Source organism: Corylus avellana, chromosome ca2 (genome assembly GCF_901000735.1).
Source record: "Corylus avellana chromosome ca2, CavTom2PMs-1.0".
In the NCBI taxonomy this organism is placed as follows: Eukaryota; Viridiplantae; Streptophyta; class Magnoliopsida; order Fagales; family Betulaceae; genus Corylus; species Corylus avellana.
Window position 1 is genome coordinate 15,690,189 of NC_081542.1, and position 20,177 is coordinate 15,710,365.

Below are 20,177 nucleotides of genomic sequence, written 5' to 3' on the forward strand. Positions count from 1 at the left end.
TTGAGTTTGATGACAAAATGGTGGTAAAGAAAGCCATCCAAGACGCAAAGATACCTTTTACTCTGCTTTGCTAGTTGGTTTCTAGGCGGTCTGTGCCAACTTGATAAGATCCTTATCTCAACGGATCTCCCTGGCTTTTTAATGGTAATTAGATGGGCGTCAATGGGATGGGTGAGGAGTCTATACAGTTTACATAAGTGCATTTAAGGAAGTTCAAGTAAAAAAACTCATGATACGGTCTGATCACTTTGACACGTGTCAATAGTTTATTAAGCTACTTTGTACATTTAGAAGGTTGAGACCAACGGCAATCAGTTTGAGAGGTCCTATATTTTTCCCTAATTTAAAACATATCATTAGCTCATTACAGTTTACTTTATTAAGAGAATAAACGACACTTCTAGCTGACATGCCCATTGAATAAAACTAGCTCACATATCAGCCTCAAAACAGTAGTATTTGGGCTCATCAGCTAAATTGGATAAACAGATAATTGAAGCACTCTTTGGAAAATTTCGCCTCAACCCCATTAGGTAAGAGCAAATTTGTAAACCATTTGCACTGTGCAAGATAAAATAGAAAAATATCCTGGAGATCTCCACTACCAACTCAAATTCAAAACTAATGGAGGAACCGATTAACAAAATAAAAGAAACCATTAATTAAGCAAAGTACCAAAATATCAAGCCTCCTTTTATCTAGAATATAAACTATCGAGTTCCAAAACCAACGAATAACACACACACTTGTCAAAACTACTCTAGCAATGAAGTAACCGAGGACAAATGGACCATCAAAGGGCATACATCCTTCAGTGCTCTTCATAATGGGCTCACTTCTTGGATTTCTTAGATGCTCTGCAAGTGAAAGAAATATACTTATTAGATCATATTGACAAATGCTCAAATCAAATATGTGAGGAACAAAATCTACTGTACTAACTGAGTAGGTTGAGCAGCAGCAGCAGCAGGTGGAGCAGCTGGTGGAGGAGCAACTGGTTTTTCTCCAGGTCCCTGCGTGTTTCGACAAAGAACACAACAAGGTCATAATCCAAGGTATCAATAATAACTGAATCTCTATTCATATGATCAGCAGCAAGTTGGCCTCAATTCTAACCATCATTCTTTTAACCATAGCCGGAGATCATATTTGCATAATGTACAAAACATTCTTGTACCCAAACGAGCATTTGCAGCTTAACATAAAATAGTATAACAAAAACCTTACCTGCGCCAAGCGCTCCTCTCTTCTGGCAAATTTCCTCTCCCTGCTGGCCTTGTTCTTTGCCCTCTTTGCCTCAAACTGATCAGACAAGGTCTTCTCTCTAGCCTTCTCAGCCTTGGACTTGTGGATGCTCTCCATTAGGACTCTCTTGTTCTTGAAAACATTACCCTTGACCTTCATGTACATATCATGGTACATGTGTTTGTCAATTTTCTTTGACTCCCTGTACTTGCGGAGCAAGCGCCTGAGCACGCGCATCCTCCTCATCCATAGAATTTTGGTGGGGAGCCTTGCCTCCCTTGTACCCTTACGTTTACCTGAAAGCAATAAGAAACTAATTATATAAAATGTACACTAACTTCTGCTCTTCCAACCGCAACCAAATCCCTAACCATTTTGTGCCTTATTGGCAACATTAAGCAAATATCATAATGTTTCCCAAAGAGGCATATCAATTCTAGCATCTCAGTTTTCTCAAATAAGTATAGAAGATTTATTCACTGACGCACTTCACCAATTGATCAGCAGCTAGATAACATCTTGACTAACTACATGTATGTGTACATTTCCACCTAGAAATATAGGAGAATTTGTTGCAATGTGTTAATGATTCAACTAAATCCTGAGTTCAAATTCATTTCACTTGAAACCAGATTTCTATATTTCTCAAGATTTGAGGAAATACCATATCCAGAGTGACGCCCCTTCCTCTTGGCCTCTTTCATGCGGCGTGCACGAGATCGCGAGTGAATCTTGGTTGGCTTCCTGATGATGAAACCATCCTTAACAAGCTTTCTTATATTTTGGCCTGCACTCGGTAATCCACAGACATTAATAACCAAACAAAACACAAAAAAAAAAAAAGTAATTCCAGATAGAATATTTAGTACTGAATGTTTAATAATATCATTCTGATTCAGGGTCCATAAAACATTCAACACTTCTCAATTTCCATATTGGTGAAGCCTAATGGCACATAGAAACAGAATATAATATACGAAATACTAGAAACAGTTTACAATTGAATAGTGTTTTTCAAAACACAAAAGGCAAAATATTCAACATTAAGTTCTGTTAATAACAGGATCCGACAGAACTCAGTAAAGGAGAAAACCAGAGTCAATGAAGCCAAAACTTTTCTGTGCAAACAAAGAAATAAAATTTCTGTAGCAAAACCGTAGAACGCAAAATCACTATGATTTTAAATAAACCAATTAATCAAATCATACTTCACAATCAATCAAACAACTCAACGTCCAATTCAAATTTAACTGAACAAAAGCAAATCACAAAAAACCCTAACGGTGAACTAAAACCCTAGCCCAGATAAACAAAACCTATCAGATTCAGACCCTAACGCTACATTTTTTTTCCGCAGAGAAAAAGCATAAAAATTAACATAGAACTCACAATTTTCACCAGCAACTACAAAAGCTGCAGTATATACCAACACTCAAAAATGTTTTCATTTCTTCCCTTCCGCACACGATTTCTCGGCAACCAAACAATGCTCGAAGAAGTAAACTTAAAATCAAACCGATCCACATAGCAAAACAGATCTCAAAAACTTAAAAAATAGAGAGAGAGAGAGAGAGAGAGAGAGAGAGAGAGAGAGAAAGAGAGAGAGCGTACGAGAGTTGGCCATGGAGATTTCGTTGACTTCATTAGGGTCAATCCACACCTTTCCTCGACCGCACTTGAGCACGCTCGCGGAGAGCCGCTTCTGGAGCTTCAGCGAAACCATCTCTCTCTCTCTCTCTCTCTCTTTGTGGTTGCTGCTATGGCAGAGAGGATGAGAGTTAGCGAAAGCGAGGCCTTATATATCGACCACAGAAATGCGATTAGCGCTAGGGTTTGTGAAGGCTCGGGTTCGCCGTTATTGGGCCTTTTGGGCTGGATTTTTATTCAGACGGTGAGAGATTCGTACACGTGTCATGGATTAAGCAATAAATTTGGGCTTCCAAAAGTTTCTTTATTAGAATTGGGCTTTTTTTTTTAAAAAAAAAAATTCATTTTAATTGCTCGGTAAAAAGGCTACAAGGAAGGATCCTTAGAATTGGGCTTTTATTCTATACCTTGCCATCAATAATTTTAGAAGTTATTCTTGTGTTCATCTTTTGTCACTCTATGAATGAGGTGGCTTTTAAAATTACTATTTGATTAAAATTTAATAATAATCAATCGCAAGCTTAATGGTGATTTTAAACATCACATCATTTTTAAAGTGACAAGTGAAACGTAACTCCAAGTATTACTCCCTACCCACCTAAACTAAAAAAAAAGCTTTAAAACTAAAAGCACATTCATTTACTACACAGTTTATACCAAGTAACGTGGTGATTGACATAAACAAAAACTTAAAATACATCACATCAACCAATGTAAAATAAGTGTGAAGAGTAGCATTATTCAAAATAAAGAAACCTTCAATCAATAAAACAAAGGACAATTTCTTTAAAATTCTTTCAACACAGTTTATTAGACTAACATATATATTTAATATTTAGAACAAGTGATTGTCATAAAGAATAACTTATATGGGGTTGTGGCACAAACCCTCCAATGAGAGATTAATACATTAGCTTAATACAACTTAAGAAAATAAAACAAACACACCAGATCACATCCATATATGTAAGGTGAGATTATGATCTGGTGTGTTTATTTTCTTATTTTAAGTCGTACTGAGATGATATGTCAATCTCTCATTGAATTGTACAAAATGGTGAGTTTGTGCCACAACCCTATAGAAGCAGGTCTCATTGTCATTTGCATTTTTAATAGAACATATAATTCTCACATGCATTTTTTTTTAATGAATATAAAAATCACAAGTTCTAGTTTAATAGATCAATTCGAAAGAATTGTCCCCCTAATTTGGAAAAAACTTTGCCCATTAAACAAATGGATGATTGTTTCTGATATATATACATCCCAAAAGACTTGATTCTTATATTCTGTGCCATCTGGAATTGGTTTTTTGACCCTCTCATCTCAAGATTTGTGTGCAAATCAAATGAGTTATCATATGAATTATACACAACATTTTTAGATTAAACTTTAATGAGATTTATTGATAAGAAGACTATTAAGTTAGGAGGATATTGCTATAATTGGCAGTTTAAAGAAACTATTAAACAAAGTTAAAAGAGATAATAATCAGTCATAATAAAAAAATTGGGAAATGAACGGATAAAAAAAAAAAAAAAAAATCCCATGGACACGATAATGAATTTGATGAGAAACTACGAAGTCCCCCGCTTTGTTTTGCTCAATATCTTGGCCTTGGACCTTTTCATTGTTTTTGGTGGGATGAAAAAAAAGAAAACAGTTAAAAAAAAGTTGTGTAATTTACCTAAAATAACAAAGCCTAAATACTTATAGCGACAATAAATAATCATAATATCTCCAGTCCAGCTTTTACACAAAAAGACTGCTTTTTTTTAGCTCTTTCCCTTTTGGGAAAACGTTCTTGAGGTTCTAAAAGAATTTCTTTGTGCATTTGTGACCAAAGCACTTCAAAGTGCCTGTGGAAACTCTCCTGAAACCAGCCCAGCATTTCTGAATGCAGTTCCTCAGGGTTCTCCATCCAGACCTCCCTTAACATTGTGCAGCTATCAATAAATTTGGTCTTTAACTTGTTCAAAAGATTTCCGACCCTTTTTTGACCTGATGCCTCTGGCCTCAAAATGCAACTAGGAGGGGCTGCCATAAGATTACGAACAGATCTTAAGCATGGTAACACTTTGCCTTCGAGCAATGCATAAGCAAACACGGCTACTCGTTGCGCATCATTTGTGATTGGCAAACTATGCAAGGGAAGTTCCCATAAATGAGGTCCAAAAGTAGGAATGGCGTAGCAGAATACTTGGTCACTTTGAGGCTCATAAAAAGGTTTGGGATCTGCAAGGGCTGAGGAGAAGGTGCACAAAGACTTAGCATATTTAACAAGCCACTCTGATTTCACGCTGGTCACACCATGCATGTATGGTCGTTTTGTCTGTAGTAATTCACTGTAAACCAAGAACTCAGGGGCTGAGCTAGAAACAGATGACCAACGATGGAGGAACACAGTTTCTTTTACCATGCAAGCTTGATACCGAGCGGCGTGTGCTTTTCTGTCTCCTTCTGATAGTCCTGAAACTCCTCTAATGCGTTTGGCAACCCTATCTGCCCATCCAGCACAGATAGCTTGGCCTAAGATCTCTTCCTCATTCAGTAAAAGAGGGGGATTATTGGAGGAAACCCTCCAAGCATATTCAACATTGTCTAGAGTTCCATGAGTCCATGTGTAATCCTGCTCGGTGCCACAGAGGCCTTTTTCAAAAACCAGTTGAAGAAGCTGCCTTCGCAGATTGGACATTTCCTCCATGGTTTTCAAGTGCAATGCATTGTCATTGCAGAATTCCACTCGGCTTCCAGAAAGTTCAAAACATTGCAGAGCATATGCTACAGTTAGAGCATCACTGCTAGGATTATAAAATTTTGCACGGGTCACTTTTGCAGTTTCTTTCAGTTTCTTTCTCCTCAATTTTTCTTGCTTGTCAATGACTTGCTCATTATCCAGGGAACCAGATTTCTCATCCTGCTCTAAGTCATCTTTATTTACGTGACTTCCTTCAAACTGCATGACAAAAGGATTTGACAAACTCAAAGCAGCAGCTGCTGCAACCGCATATCCCAAGACTAGATTTGAGCGGGTGTAACTTTTCACCATCCTCATAGTCTGGATAACAGTAAGGAGCATCCTGGAGTGGCGTGGACTCATGGGAAAACGAGCCATGGCTTTCCCTAAGGGTGTCAATTTTCCATTGCTATCAAGTGCTTCAAGAGCCTTCAAGCAATGCTCTGCTTCAACTAATGCAGTGGTCTTGGGAGGAGTTGGAAATGGAAAGTTTAGAACCTGGCATAAAACAAAGAACCAAATTATCAAAACAAGCAAATCTCCAAATCTCAACGAGAAAAAATAGAAGTTAGATCAGGTAGTTCCTGAATTACTAAACCACCCAAAACTTCCACAAACTAAATACTAATTTGATGACAGTATCAACTGAAAAGGCTTACATATGAACAAAACAAGAAGTGGTTACTGCTTATGGACCAAGCAGCAGCAACCCAAAACCATGAACACAACACTGGTGATAAGTCATGCATAGAAAATAAGATTCACAACTCAACAAAGTCCAACACCAATATCTGACCGAATTATACAAATCAATCATGTTATTGATGAAATTTATGGACAGTTGGGGAAAAGCATAGAAAGAATAAAAACCCCACCCCAAAAATATGTTCATGTAAATCATCAAGCTGAATTATCATACACGAGATTTTGCATGTAGGTCTACTTTTGTCCAGCAAAAACAAGCCTCAACACATGTTATCTGACCAAATGTATACCACATAGAAAGCCATGCCCCGCGAGATTATAGAAAAAGGTAGATCAAGCACTGACAAATACATTTAACCAACCTTATCAATACGCATCGATTTCATGAGAAGGACGATGCCGTCAACAGGCATTTTAGATATTTCAGCAAGAGAAAAGTCAGGAAGTATATTACTAAAAACTGCAGAAGAGTAGAGACGGTAACAGTGTCCAGGCCCAGTTCTTCCAGCCCTACCAGCACGTTGAGCAGCTGATGCCTTACTTATCCACTGTACTTCGTACGTTTCCATGCCATTGGAGGAGTTGTAGGTCTTCACCTTTTCTCTCCCAGTATCAACCACATACTTTATGCCAGGGATAGTTATAGAGGTTTCTGCCACATTAGTGGCAATGACAACAAGTCGCTCCCCTTCCTTGACTTCATTAAAAACACGAAGCTGGTCTGCAGCAGACAGCTTGGCGTAAAGAGGCAAAACACACAATGGGCCAGCACAGAAATCATTTTCGCCTCCCTTTTTCTTCCCTGTGCTAGCATTGGATTGGTCTAAGCATCCTTCAGGACTAACAGGAAGAGTCTGTTTGTAATCAGATATAGAATGTAATGCAGTTTTTCCAGCCAAAGCTTCAAAAGCAGTCTTTAGTGAAGCAAGGCTCCCATCCTCCCCTAAAACATCTACAAGATTACGATCATCCTCTTGGGATGTCTGATGCAATGGGTCCCCATCATCAACATCAAATTCCAGTTCACTCTCTGTCTCTGAATTGTACGAAACATCAGAATCTTCCCCATCCATATTGCCCTCGTCTTCCTCATAAGAGCTGAACCTGTCAGTATACTGGTCAACTGAATTCCCATCAAAGTCAAATGCTTCATTAATCTCCACATTTCCATCCTCAACTGGACTAGTTTCTGAGACTGCAGTGTCATCATTCCCAGCATTCCCCTTCAATGTTCTCATAATCAACTCCTTTGAAGCTTTACGTAGCTTCCGACATAAGTGTTGTACTTCCCTCTGGCCAGTGACAAAGACAAGTATGCCCCCATGTGGCAACCTCTTGTGAATTGCCAGGATCTTTTTAAATGCTTGGCTGACATAATCCACAATCTCTGTTCTCTTTGAGAAGTGTACAGTTACCGGATACTGTCTAGTGGGAACTTCTATAACAGGTGGAGGATCATGAAATATCCTTCTCCCAGAAATAAAGTCTTCCACTCGCAAGGTGGCACTCATCAGTACAAGTTTTAATGGAGATATCATATCTTCTGTACTTACACTTTGTCCTGACTGCAACATTTGTTGCTGCTTCTCGTGTTCATCCTGCCATAAAGCACAAGAGCTTATGATAAGGAGAAAAGATAGATGAACCATCAGCCTTGATTTTGGATTGTGGAATAGTAAGTATACCTGGCGAATTCTAATTATACGTGAAAGCATTCCAATTAGTATGTCCGTGTTCAAGCTTCTCTCATGAGCCTCATCGAGAATTATGACAGAATAACGCTTCAACAAAAAATCATTCTGCAGCAAAAAGGGTTTGAGCTCAACAACGTTCAAAAGAGAGGGCAACTCATTTTAAACTGAACGTACTTGATGTAAAACACACAAGCAAACATGGCATACTAACAGATGCCAGAGCAAAAAGAAGAAATCCATCTATAAAGCTAAATAGTGAAAATCAAACTAAATGAGGCTTTGGTCCCCAGTCCAAAGGCCAAACTAACAATATCTCATGCATAATGCTGAAAAGCATACAAATACTACAATTCTTAAAAAAAATCTTTCCCCAACAAAGTAAAAAGCTTAGGATTTAGATAACAAAACTCCATTACAATAAATTACTTAAAATTTTACCAACTTATCAGCCATCACCACTGTGAACACCAAGTCTAAACCCTTTCAGCATAGCAATTAGTAGCATTACTTAAAATTCTCCCACTCACCTGTTTATTTATTTTTCTTGTAAACTATCTTAATTAATGGATCCATACCAAAGGAGCAGAATCTCAATATTTGAGAAGCCCCAACAGACAATGAAAGTACATTTTAACAGAAATTTAATATCCACATATACCCACACACAACAGACAATGAAAACACACATACATATATCAACTTATCCAACTTGTACAGAAACCTAAACATGTATAAGTATTGTCAAAAGTGATCATTTTTATGCATGGCTGTTCACATCATAACAACAAGAAGAATGTATAGTCAGGGAAGCAAAACCTGAACTTCTCGTAGTAAAATTCCATCAGTCATAAACTTGATAGAGCAACTCTCTCCAATCCGCTTGTCATACCTAACTTGAAACCCAACCTCTTTACCGAGATGGAAACCAAGCTCATGTGCCACTCGCTTGGCAGTGGCAAGAACAGCAACACGACGTGGTTGAGTAACACCAATAATACCTCTTTTAATACCGGACTGGCTTGAACCAAAGCCAGCTTCATAAAGAAACTGAACAATGTCAACCAAAATGCAGAGTCAGGATAGTGACTCAAGGGGAAAATTTAGTTTATATTTGGGCGGTATACAATAATCAAGCATTAAGCAAAACCCACCTGAGGAACTTGAGTGGTTTTACCACACCCAGTCTCTCCACATATGATAACAGTTGTATGGTCATTTATAGCTTCCATTATCTCCTGTTCCATCATGACTATCGGAAGATCCTTCCTTGTATTCTGAATCTCAATTGGCCTAGATACATGCACTACAGTTGGGGCAGTTAGAGGTCTCTGTGCAGGGAAACCTTGTAGGTTGATTGTCCTGCTGTAATCGACCTTTTGGCCCTCATCTGCCTTACCCTGTCACATGCCAAATGCCCAGTCTCCGATTAGCCAACAATAACATATACAGAAATGAACAAACAAACAGAATTTTAGTTCTTATTATTCTGTCATACATGACACTGTGAACAGACAGAATTGTAGTTCTTGTATTCTGGTACACAATTAGATGTAAAATGCAAACCATACAAACTGTAACTGCAAAACTTGACTTATTTTGTTGACATTTTATAATTAATAAAAAAAATATATTTTTAAACTTTCATTTAGATTATCATCTTAAAGAATAGTAAAATTAGATAACTTCTCTTCAAAGACTTGTAGTTTCTCTTATCTGCCCCATATATTATTGAACCTCTTCCCTCCATATACTAGCTTGTTGGTAGTTTTACAAGTGCTCAGGATGTGGTAAAATCCTTTTACAACAAATTAAGAGCAGTAATCTATAGTGTCATATGACATGTTCAGAATTCATAATATATGTCATGCTTTTTGAAAAGCTAAAGATTGTAAGATGGAAGCTAAAACTAAAAGATATAAAACAACTATGGCACGCCACATATAATGTTTAAAGTAAATGTTTGATACAAAGGATTCATGGAGCTAACTCAAATCAGTTGGGTTCAAGGTTAGGTTGAGTTGAGCTGAGTTGAAAAGTTAAATATTAAGAAACAATACTAGATCATTAACTGTGAGAAACTGTCCACGGAATGAATAGTTCTATGTTCATATACACTAGCCAAAACTCTAGGACACACATATGTCCTTTGCTTTGGTTGTCTAGGGGAAAGCAAAAAGTACAGGATTAGACATACAGATCCATTTATTTCAGTGCCACATGCTGCCCCTTGTAAGGAGTCCAAAGAAACAGATGCATTCTTCACAGCATCTCTCTCTGGTATCGTTGGATGCAATGAATCATCCTTCTTGAAATCTTGCCTTGAAGGAATTTTGTCTATCTCAGATGCACTCTTCAGGGCTTCTCTTTCCCGTATAATTGGTTGCAATAAATCATCCTCGTCGAAATCTGGACTTGAAGGAATATTTTCCATCTCAGCCTCAGTTCTGCCATCAGCCATATCATTACCCTTTCTCTCAAAAGGCTGGTCATTGTCTGGAACTTCCAATCCAGCCTTAGAAACTAGCACAGCCCTGCTACGTTTTTCCTTCTTGGTTTCAGCCTATATTAATATAATACCATCAAGTAAATACAATTTCACATGATGTCACTATAACGTTAAAAAAAATAGCATTTTTCATAGTTTCAGCCTGCACTAACATAGTAAATTAAGATTAAAAAACATCAAAACAGAGTTTCACAAAACAATTAAAACATAAAATTGAGTAAACAATACTAACACGGCCAATATCTCGCGAAGACTGCAGAAGAGGAAATGCATCCTCTGGAAGCTTGTATTTCCTGAAAGTATAGATTTTAAGGCATTTTGTAAAAATTCCATGAGCTTCTCTAATAGGAAACAAATTAAACTATAAATCATTTCAGGAAAACACAATGACATACTCCAAGGTCTCAATGCTTTTCGCCAGCAAAAGTGCTTTCTCCTTCTCCTCCTGCACAAACAAAAACAAAGTCAATTTCAATCTACTATACACAAGAATGTAACAGAAGACACAATTACACGCGCACGCACCTCCAACTTCTTCAGCTTTCTTTTCTGAGATTTGCTTAGCTTCTGTTTCTTATCTAATTTATCCTGTACAAGTACAATTGTAAACTTTCAATAAAACCAACATAGGAATTAACAATAAAATAAAAAAATTAATCAGTTCGCTGTTGCTGTGCATACCTTATCCATGCCTTTCCTTTTGTTCCTTTTCTTATCCGGCAAGATTAGTGCATTGCTATCACAACCTTCCAAACTATGAAACAGAATCATAAAAAAATAAAAAGATTTTATTAAACATGAGAAGTTGGCAATATTTTAAAGTTGAAGTAATTTGGCAATCTTTTATAGTTGAGTCCAACCACTTCACTGTTTCGGTTTCACCAAGCAAAAAATAGCTTTGCTAGGCAAGCTTTAAGACTCAAAAATTGCAATTTCTCTATTTCTTTTCCGACTTTTCTTAGCAACCAAACACCTGAAGCCAAGCAAAAATCTAACTCACCTCCATGAACGTTTTCCGCAGACCTCCATTTTGCTCTTCTTTAGCTTTGAAACTTCCAATTAGTCTCCAAATTTACACTGGAAAATAATGTTAGGAACCCTCAAGTTAGTTTTATTATTAATCTATTAAATTAACAAATCCTTTCCTTACTAGTTTAGGATTAATCTTCATCTATATAATTAAGTATAGATGCCGTATGGCTAACTTAGCGAATAGAAATTTCAGACAATTGCTATAAGCAATTTGTGGAGGGCGAATTACCTGTGCAGGGCGTCGCTCTCACGGTATTTGGGTGAATCATTTGCTCTGACCGTGTGTGAATCGCCGTCGTCTCGTGCAGTGGTTGAGCGGCGCTACTCCGGTGGCTGGGCGGTGCAGTGCTGCTCTGGGGATGCTGGTGACGGGCTGAACGGCGTTACACTGCTGCTCCGGTGGTGTGGTGTGGTGGGTGCTGTTTCTACGGTGACCGGCTGCAAAGTGAGGAGGTCGGCGGTGTGCAGCCGTGGGAAGCAACCGTTGGCGCTGCAAATTTCGTTGTGATTTATAAGACGTGCGATTGGGTTCTTTTGTTGAAGAAGGCCGTTTGGGCGCAGAACTTGGTGGGAATTCCTATTCCGGTTCACGGATAATAATAATAATAACAATAATAATAAATAGTGTTATACAAGGATATACGAGCTGGACTTATTTAATAAAGCAATCTTTTTTCTTTTTTCAGGCCCGATTTATTTATTAAACAACCTAAACAAGTCGAGCTTTTGAGCTGTTGATAGACACCTCGGTTCATTTAGAAGCCTATGTTTACTTAGAGATATTTGTTACATCGGAATTATGACTCAACAACTATAATGCTAACTCTTTTTTTTTTTTTTGGTAACGCCTTTTATATGGATTAGGGAATTCGAGGGCCTCAAATTATGGATCTAGACCGTTGAATTCCAGAACAATCTACTAAAAAAATCATAATAAAATATTTCTTTTATTTAAAAAAAATTAAAAAAAACTTTAAAAACATTGATATCTTTTTGTGGTGGTCGGCACCACTCTTAGAGGCTAGGGGTGCGATTTAGGGTGGCTTTTGGCCTTTGAGGGTTAAAAAATTAAAAAAAAGGTGGTCTTTGGCCCTTGAGGTGATTCGGCCAAAAGCCAACCATTTATTTTATTTTATTTATTATTTATTTTTTTTCTTTTAGCCCTTGGGGTGGTTTGGTCTGGGGTGACTTCGGCCACCCCTAGCGTTTAAACAGTGGTGGCCGTTACAAAAAAAATTTACAAATTTTTTTAAAAAAGTTATTAATTTTATTTTGATTTTTTTTAAATAAAAATAATATTTTATTATAATTTTTTTAGTAGATTGTTCTGAACCGTTACATCACATCCAACGGTCGACATCCATAATTTGAGGGTGGTGGTCCCCTTCTATATATCCATGAATCAGCAAAAGTTCATATTCCCACGACATGCTCGTATGAGTAATCCAAAGCCCACTCCAAAAAATTATCCTTTGTTGGGCAATGGGCCCGCCTTGGAACCAAACAAGTTCTTTATGGGCCTAACACCCTAGCCCCCCAGATCCCCCAATAGGGCCAATACACACATGCCCCCACAAGTCATTAAAATCCACTATTTGCAGAATTCTCGATAACGTAGCATTACCGAGAATTCCGCTACCCATTGTCACAATCTCCACAACAATCTCGAAACCCATTACTGACAGTTGTCACGATTGGTCAAGGCCATGATCATCGAAGGCTACAATCGCTAGTTTAAAGCCAACCCCCGAAATTCTTGGGTAACATTGAGGCCTGAAAATTTTGGAACCAAGACCGGCGACTACAACTGGCGTTGATCGTCACATGCACCTATCTCTTTTGTCTAATTCTTAGGGTTGGGCATGGGTCCATTTCTGCCACCCGACCCGTACCTTGCGGGTTTGAAAAAACCTACCCGTAACCCGGATACAGTTAACCCTATCCGCCGGGTTTGGGGTTTTGCGGCCCGCGGATTGGGCCGGGGCGGGTGTTATGGATCTTGCACTTGTCTTTCACTGAATCACAATTTTAGGGTGTTTGGGATTGCGATTTTAAAAACGTAAATTTTAAAATCGCAAAAAAATCTGCGATTTTCATAAGCTGATTAGATGGTGCTTATTTGAAAAAGTACGAATTTAAAACAAAATCACGATTTCTATTAAAAAGATATTTGGCGCAATAGTTACCTTTTTTAAAACGGGAATGAAAAAAATACCAAGAATACCCACCTAAAATATATTTAAAACCCTTCATTTCTCTTTTTTTTCTGTCTTGTTCATCCTTATTGGTAATTTGGTCATGAAACCGCAATTATATGCTAATGTTATCCAAACACTGAATTGATAAAAAAAGTACTTTTTAATATGTTTTACCAAACGTCTGTGCGATTTTAAAAAGTAGCGATTTTAAAAACACAATTTTTAAAATCGCACTTATTGAAATCGCACTCCCAAACGGGCCCTGAGAATCAGAGACCAAAAATCAACCCAACATAATCAACCCTCCAATCTGTTAGTGAGAGAGAGATACTGCAACCCAACATAATCAACACTTCCCAGAGAGAGAGAGAGTGAGAGAGAGAGAATGAAAGAGAGAGATACCTGAGAGTTGAGACGGAGCGGCGAGAGAGAGGGAGTGGCGACTGGCGAGGGAGAGGGAGCGGCGAGACAGAGAGGGAGGCTGGGTTTTTTACTTTTTTCTAGAAGGCGGCGAGAGAGAGGAGGCGAGAGAGAGAACCTAGAACTAGAAGTGGGTTTTTTTTTTTTTTTTTTTAATTTTTATTTGGGCTTATTAGCGGGTACCCAAAATTGTTTCTACCCAAAACCCGCCCTGGCGCCCTGCCCCGTGACGAACTTCAGCCCGTTTTCGAAAAAAATATATATCAAATTTGAGCGGATTGGGGCGGGTTGATCGGGTTTTGCCCACAGTAATTCTTATTTATTTTGCAGGTCACCATTTCTCCTATTTGTGTGATTCACTCGTTTGGGAACTGTTCTAACAGTTTTTTTTATTTTTTTTTTTATTATTTTATTTTTTTTAGCAAATGATACTAAATATTATGGAAAATCCCATCAAATCATTACTTAGGCTCCATTTGGTTTGCGGAATAGACCCTTAGATTAGACTAGTTAACACTAGGTATAGCTAGTCATTTATTTGGTAACACTCTATTCCTGAGAATAATTTATTCCCTTGGGATTACTAATCTCATACACACAAGGTTAGTGAAGCCACTCAAAAATGAGTGGCTTTGCTAATCATTTTTTGTGGAATTAAATTAATCATATAAATTGCTATAAAAACCCCACTTGTAGGATTAAATTTCGTTCTCTCTCTCTTTCTCTATCTCTCTGTTTATCTTTTTTTCGTTTTTATATTTCGTTGTCTCTCTTTCTCTCTCTCTTTTCTCTCTGATTCTTCAGGTACAATTTTTCTGTAAGTGCAAGCGAATTTTTTTTTTTTTTTCTTTGTGCCATCTCCCTTCTTTGTAATGTTTCTCTTTTTTTTTTTTTTTTTGATTTCTTTTGATTCCACCATCTTAGTTTTCTCTGATTTTCTTCTCTCAGATCGTTTTTTTTTTTTTTATTTATATACCTTTTTTCTTTTTATTTTGTTTCTCCGTCTTTCTTCTCTATACCGTTTCTCAGTTTTTTTTTTTTAATTATTTCTTTGACAGAGAAACAGAATCTGCAAGGTTTTTATAAAATACAAATATATAATCTATTTTTTGATTTCTTTTTATTCTCTGTACATTCTCCAACTATATTTTTTTTATTTCAAGATTGAGTTTGATTATGTTTTCTCCAACTATATTTTTTTTATATAAATAATTTTGTAGCATAATCACCAAAAAAAAAAAAAAGCCACATACCTGACATAATTAAAAAAAAAAAAAATTATAGTAAAGTTGTTTATATTTCAAAAAAAAAAAAAAATCCTTAATAATATAAATTGTATTTGTATTATAAGGGTATTTAAATTTGATCACAATACGATTTCTAATCATAACATGTATTAACACTAAACAAAGTATATATATATTTTGACATGTCCACTTGAGAGGGAGAGGAGACCCATTCCGTGACATAAAACAGGTGTAGTTTTGGGATTGAGGAACATTGCTTGAGACTAAACAAGGAATATAATAGCTAGTCTATTCAGGTATTATTACAACTAAATAAAGGAATAAAATACTGTCAATTCAGCTCTTGTTGATACCGATAGAAGTTAATGCGTTTTGATGAATTTAAAGGTATCAATCAAACTAGGCCTTAGTGTATATATATATATATATATATATATATATATATATATTAGGGAGGAAGGAGAGGGCATAACGGATTTGCATATATATATATATATTAGGGAGGAAGGAGAGGGCATAACGGATTTGCACTCAAATTGAGTGCAAACACGTGTAGCACTCTCTCTATACATGACACTGACCAAAGCGGAGAGAAAATATCTTCAATGATTAATGTCCTTAGATAGGGCCCAAGATCCCTTTAAAACCAGAGCATTTCTCCTTATGAAAATAGAGACATAGTTAATTATCATTATTTTTCTTTAGATAGTGGTTACGAATGCTAGAAAATGAGAGGGAGTCATTAGGAATTATGAATAAATTTCTGCAACATAAATTAAAGCTTGCACAAGAAAACAAAGATAATTGCGGACCACCACCCCTAACATTTATTTTATAGATACATCTTGACTAATTGAAGATACATGATAAACTTCTCTTCTCTTAAATTTGAGACAAACAACATTAATGGCACCCTATAGAATTATTATTTTTTGAACAAGTTCCACAAAACAAATCAAGCTACGTACAAAGTAGAGCCATCAAACTTGTCAAAGCATCTTGATAAGAACAAAAGATTTCTCAACATTTCATTTGCAGTTTGATCATCCACAAAATTTTCTTTTAAATTGAGTTGAAATAATTTTTTCTAACTCAATTTATTAAATTAACACCGCAAAATACATGCACGTAATTCTCACGTTCATTTAAGGTGAAATGTCATTTATATCATGTATTTTAAAATTATTTAATTTTTAAATAATTACAGATTTTTTAACAACAAAAAAAAATTCTAACAAATTTTTTTCTTTTAATTTTGTTAGTTTTTAAACCGGTAATTTTGGGGTCATTTGTTAGGATTTAACAAAAAATCACAACAGATGAGTAAAAGTATCTCCAGCAGCTTAGCTAGAAGACTAATATTAGCTATATTTAGCTATTATTGCTCTCTCTCTTTTAGCTCCAACTAGGGGTGTAAACGAGCCGAGCTTGAGCGAGCTTCCCTTGTTCAAGCTTGGCTCGTTTAAATTTTACTCGAGCTCGAGCTCGAGTCGAGCTCAAGGGCGAGCCAAAAAAATCGAGCTCGAGCTAATAATAAGTCGAGCCGAGCCAGCTCGCGAGCTGGCTCTTATATTTAATGTTTTTGTTTTTAATTTTTTTTTTTAACTTCAAGTACTCTTAAATGGCTTAAGAAGTTAGTTTGCATATGAGTATTTGCTTAGCCTGGCTAATCGAGTATGGAGCCTGAGTTAATATAGCAAGGCATTTGGTTTCAAATAGAGAGGATATGCATCCTTTTATAGATAAGCAAACTTGGACATTGATGTTTTATTAACAATGTGGGACAAGTTAACAGGTTGCATTCAGATTATATTGGGACAACGCCCCCTACAAAAAAATATTTTTTTAACGTCTCTCTCTCAATCCCCCTCACCAGTCACAACGGATCTTCCACCTGAACTCTCATTTCCCACTCTCTCACTCTCACTCACCAGACATGTAGTGATAGTGTTTGGGTCTGTTTGATTCATCAATAGTTTATGCCTTTCGCAATCTCCCTCAATAGTTTCTGCTTGATTCTTCTTCCTTTCATTTGGATCTGCTCTAATTGAATCGAGGTCTTTTTAATGATTGCTCTCTCTCTTTCATCACGAAGGGTCTAGAATTTTTCATTCTCTAACGCTTAAATATAAATGCAATTTTAAGGTTTTAATAATTATGAGATTTATAATTAATTATCTATTACTTAGTGTGTGTATATATATATATATATATACACACACACTCGAGCTTATACGAGCTGTTCACGAGCTTAGCCGAGTCGAGCCGAGCTTGCTTCGTTTAATATTCGAGCCAGGATTTGTGTTCATGAAGTGCTTCATTTAATATTCGAGTCGAGCACGAGCCGAGCTTATGCGAGCCGAGCCCGAGCTTGCTCGCGAAACGCTTTGCTCACTTAACAGCCCTAGCTCCAACAGAGTAGTTTGCCATTAGCTAGAATAGTTATATTGCTACAGTGAATAGCAATTTGGAGCTATTCACTGTAGCACACTAAATGAATAAAAATTGTTTATTTTTCTTTATTTCATCTCTTTTCACCTAACATTTTTTATTTTTTCTGAACACATTCATATCTGCTACGTCTCTCTCTCAAACACAAAATTTATCTCTCTCGCTCACAAAATTTCTTCACACAGTTGGATGAAAAAATTGAATGTAGAACAAATTTATTTCATGGAAACACACAGATGGAAACAAATCAATTGCAGATGGATGAAAAAATTTAATGCAAAAAAATTTATTGCGTGGAAACAAATCAATTGTAGTTGGATGAAAAAATTATTTATGTTATTAATTTTAAGAATTAGTACCTGCATGTGAGATGGATATTCCTCATATGTGTTTATTTTTGTTTTTATGAATGATTTCTATATATGTGTTTATTTTTCCCTTTAATTAAGTGTTGGCAGTAATATAATAAAAAAAAATCAGAAATAATATTTTAAAGCAAGTAGAGAATGAAATAGAGAATCTGTTGGAGTGTGTAGTGAAAAAACAATAGCTAAAATAAAGAATTGTACTTTTTCACTAGGTAAAATACCTAATACTGCTAGAAATACTCTAATATTACAAATTTTATAAAGTTATATATATTAAATTGAGCGTTTTGAAATTTAAGAAAATAATTGCAAAAGCTTTTTTATTTATTTCTTGCTTGGTCCAACCTCCTAGGACCTACCCTAAACTAGCATTATATGATACCATTGACCGACAAGGATAAAACCAGAGAAGCCAAGAAATCAAAACCAACCACCAAATTAAAAAATTATTGTGAGAACGAAAGTGATAGACCAACAATCATCCTCAAATGATCTGCAGGACTGTGAGAGCAAATTCTCATGTCGACCAATCAAAATCAATTTGAAACCCGGCCGGCATCCATCGGTTGGTGCAGTGTCATCACAGCCAGTAGCTATCAACACTTCAATATGTATGGATAAAGACTCTTGCATGAACAGCCACATTTGGGGTAAAGATAAAGAGCACGCGGCGTGCATGGCACGCCGCGTGCAAAAAAATTTTTTTTTTTTTTTTTTTTTTAAAAAAGTGATTCCTGCACGGGCGTGCTACGCACGCCGCGTGCAGTGAATCATGACTCGCCACATTTGTGGTGGAATCTGAGAGCCTGAGAGAAAAGAAACAGAACAAATTTAAGTCTTTTCAAGTTAATTATATATCTTTATCCTTTCCACACGTACATGCAATGTACAAAACCAAGTTCCAAGAACCTGTTTTTGATGTTTATCCTTTCCACACGTACATGCAATGTACAAAACCAAGTTCCAAGAACCTGTTTTTGATGTTGATCTTGCTTTACCAGACAATCATGAGCTAAATGTACTTATCACTCATTAATCGCATGGAGCCCATGCAGTTTGAGGAGTTCATTATGCCACACCATTCATATTTAGCATCGAGGTCTGCAAATAAAGTTTTCTTTCATTTTAATTCTGTCTCTTTCATTTCAATTTTGTCTATTAATCTGATAGCCGTTCTTAAAACATATAGTTTTCATGAACGTGTAAGAATCATGTACTATAAAGATAGGTGTCAATTTAATAGAATGACTCAAAGGAATTTCTTTCTATCCCGATTCGGGGAAGACTTTGCTCGGCATCAGCGCAGTCAAATTATGTTCAATCATTTGCAAAATGGGTAGGTGTTAGTGTTAATCAGAAAGACTGAAAAGTCATAATTAACTCATGTATGCTACAAGAAGGTGGTTAGGTTTAACCCAACTGAAATCTACTGCATCAGATTCCTAGGAATTCATGATTGATCATCAGCTCTATAGCAATCTTCAAGCAACCCTCTTTAAGTATTTGAGCTGGTGCATAATCATTTTATTAATTCAAACAGTCCTCATAAGAGCCCTAAATTCAGATTGACATCTGAAAGTACTCAAATAACTGTTTGAAGAAACATCATAGTTGATGTCTTGTATCAACTCTCTACACAGGCCAAAAGGACAACCCTTGGAGCTGATCAAAAATCATGAATGGAATTACTTGACCCTTGTTGTAAGAGAGATTTATTTCTTATGGAGTTCCTTCAATGAAATCATAATAATTTGACTCACGTGCACAAATTTCAAAACTTCCGTCACTTTTTTAAGACATCATTCAATTTAAAAGCTTAAGTTAATATATTTGAGTCCAATTATATTATATTAGTCACGTATTACCATAATATATTTCAATGTGGGATTTAGTTGTTTTTCACTCACGTATATGCTCAACACATATG

At 36.4% G+C, this 20,177-nt stretch overlaps 2 protein-coding genes across 2 annotated transcripts; both read right to left on the reverse strand.

Moving 5' to 3' along the window:
* Nucleotides 1-637: 637 nt before the first annotated feature.
* On the reverse strand, nt 638-3,020 carry LOC132172726 (large ribosomal subunit protein eL19y-like). Its single transcript, XM_059584283.1, has 5 exons — nt 2,857-3,020; nt 1,910-2,032; nt 1,228-1,541; nt 943-1,013; nt 638-857 (listed from the first exon to the last, which is right to left on the reverse strand). Exons 1-5 carry the CDS (start codon nt 2,966-2,968, stop codon nt 833-835), a joined length of 645 nt encoding a protein of 214 aa, XP_059440266.1. The 5' UTR covers nt 2,969-3,020; the 3' UTR covers nt 638-832.
* A 1,535-nt stretch (nt 3,021-4,555) lies between these two features.
* LOC132170669 (ATP-dependent RNA helicase DEAH13) lies at nt 4,556-12,099 on the reverse strand. The gene is made up of 12 exons (XM_059581733.1): nt 11,796-12,099; nt 11,535-11,611; nt 11,216-11,288; nt 11,060-11,122; nt 10,930-10,979; nt 10,767-10,827; nt 10,223-10,588; nt 9,180-9,425; nt 8,845-9,075; nt 8,020-8,133; nt 6,697-7,932; nt 4,556-6,127 (listed from the first exon to the last, which is right to left on the reverse strand). Exons 2-12 carry the CDS (start codon nt 11,561-11,563, stop codon nt 4,622-4,624), a joined length of 3,975 nt encoding a protein of 1,324 aa, XP_059437716.1. The 5' UTR covers nt 11,564-11,611; nt 11,796-12,099; the 3' UTR covers nt 4,556-4,621.
* Nucleotides 12,100-20,177: the final 8,078 nt, after the last annotated feature.

Excerpts from the sequence above, each read along its gene's own strand:
- LOC132172726 (XM_059584283.1), bottom strand. The coding sequence starts at position 2,968 with ATGGTTTCGCTGAAGCTCCAGAAGCGGCTCTCCGCGAGCGTGCTCAAG. Across the intron at positions 1,014-1,227 it reads GAGAGGAGCGCTTGGCGCAG|GGACCTGGAGAAAAACCAGT; the intron begins GTAAGGTTTTTG and ends CGAAACACGCAG. Across the intron at positions 858-942 it reads GCTGCTGCTCAACCTACTCA|AGCATCTAAGAAATCCAAGA; the intron begins GTTAGTACAGTA and ends TTTCACTTGCAG.
- LOC132170669 (XM_059581733.1), bottom strand. The coding sequence starts at position 11,563 with ATGGAGGTCTGCGGAAAACGTTCATGGAG. Across the intron at positions 9,076-9,179 it reads AAACCACTCAAGTTCCTCAG|TTTCTTTATGAAGCTGGCTT; the intron begins GTGGGTTTTGCT and ends GACATTGTTCAG. Across the intron at positions 6,128-6,696 it reads AATCGATGCGTATTGATAAG|GTTCTAAACTTTCCATTTCC; the intron begins GTTGGTTAAATG and ends GTTTTATGCCAG.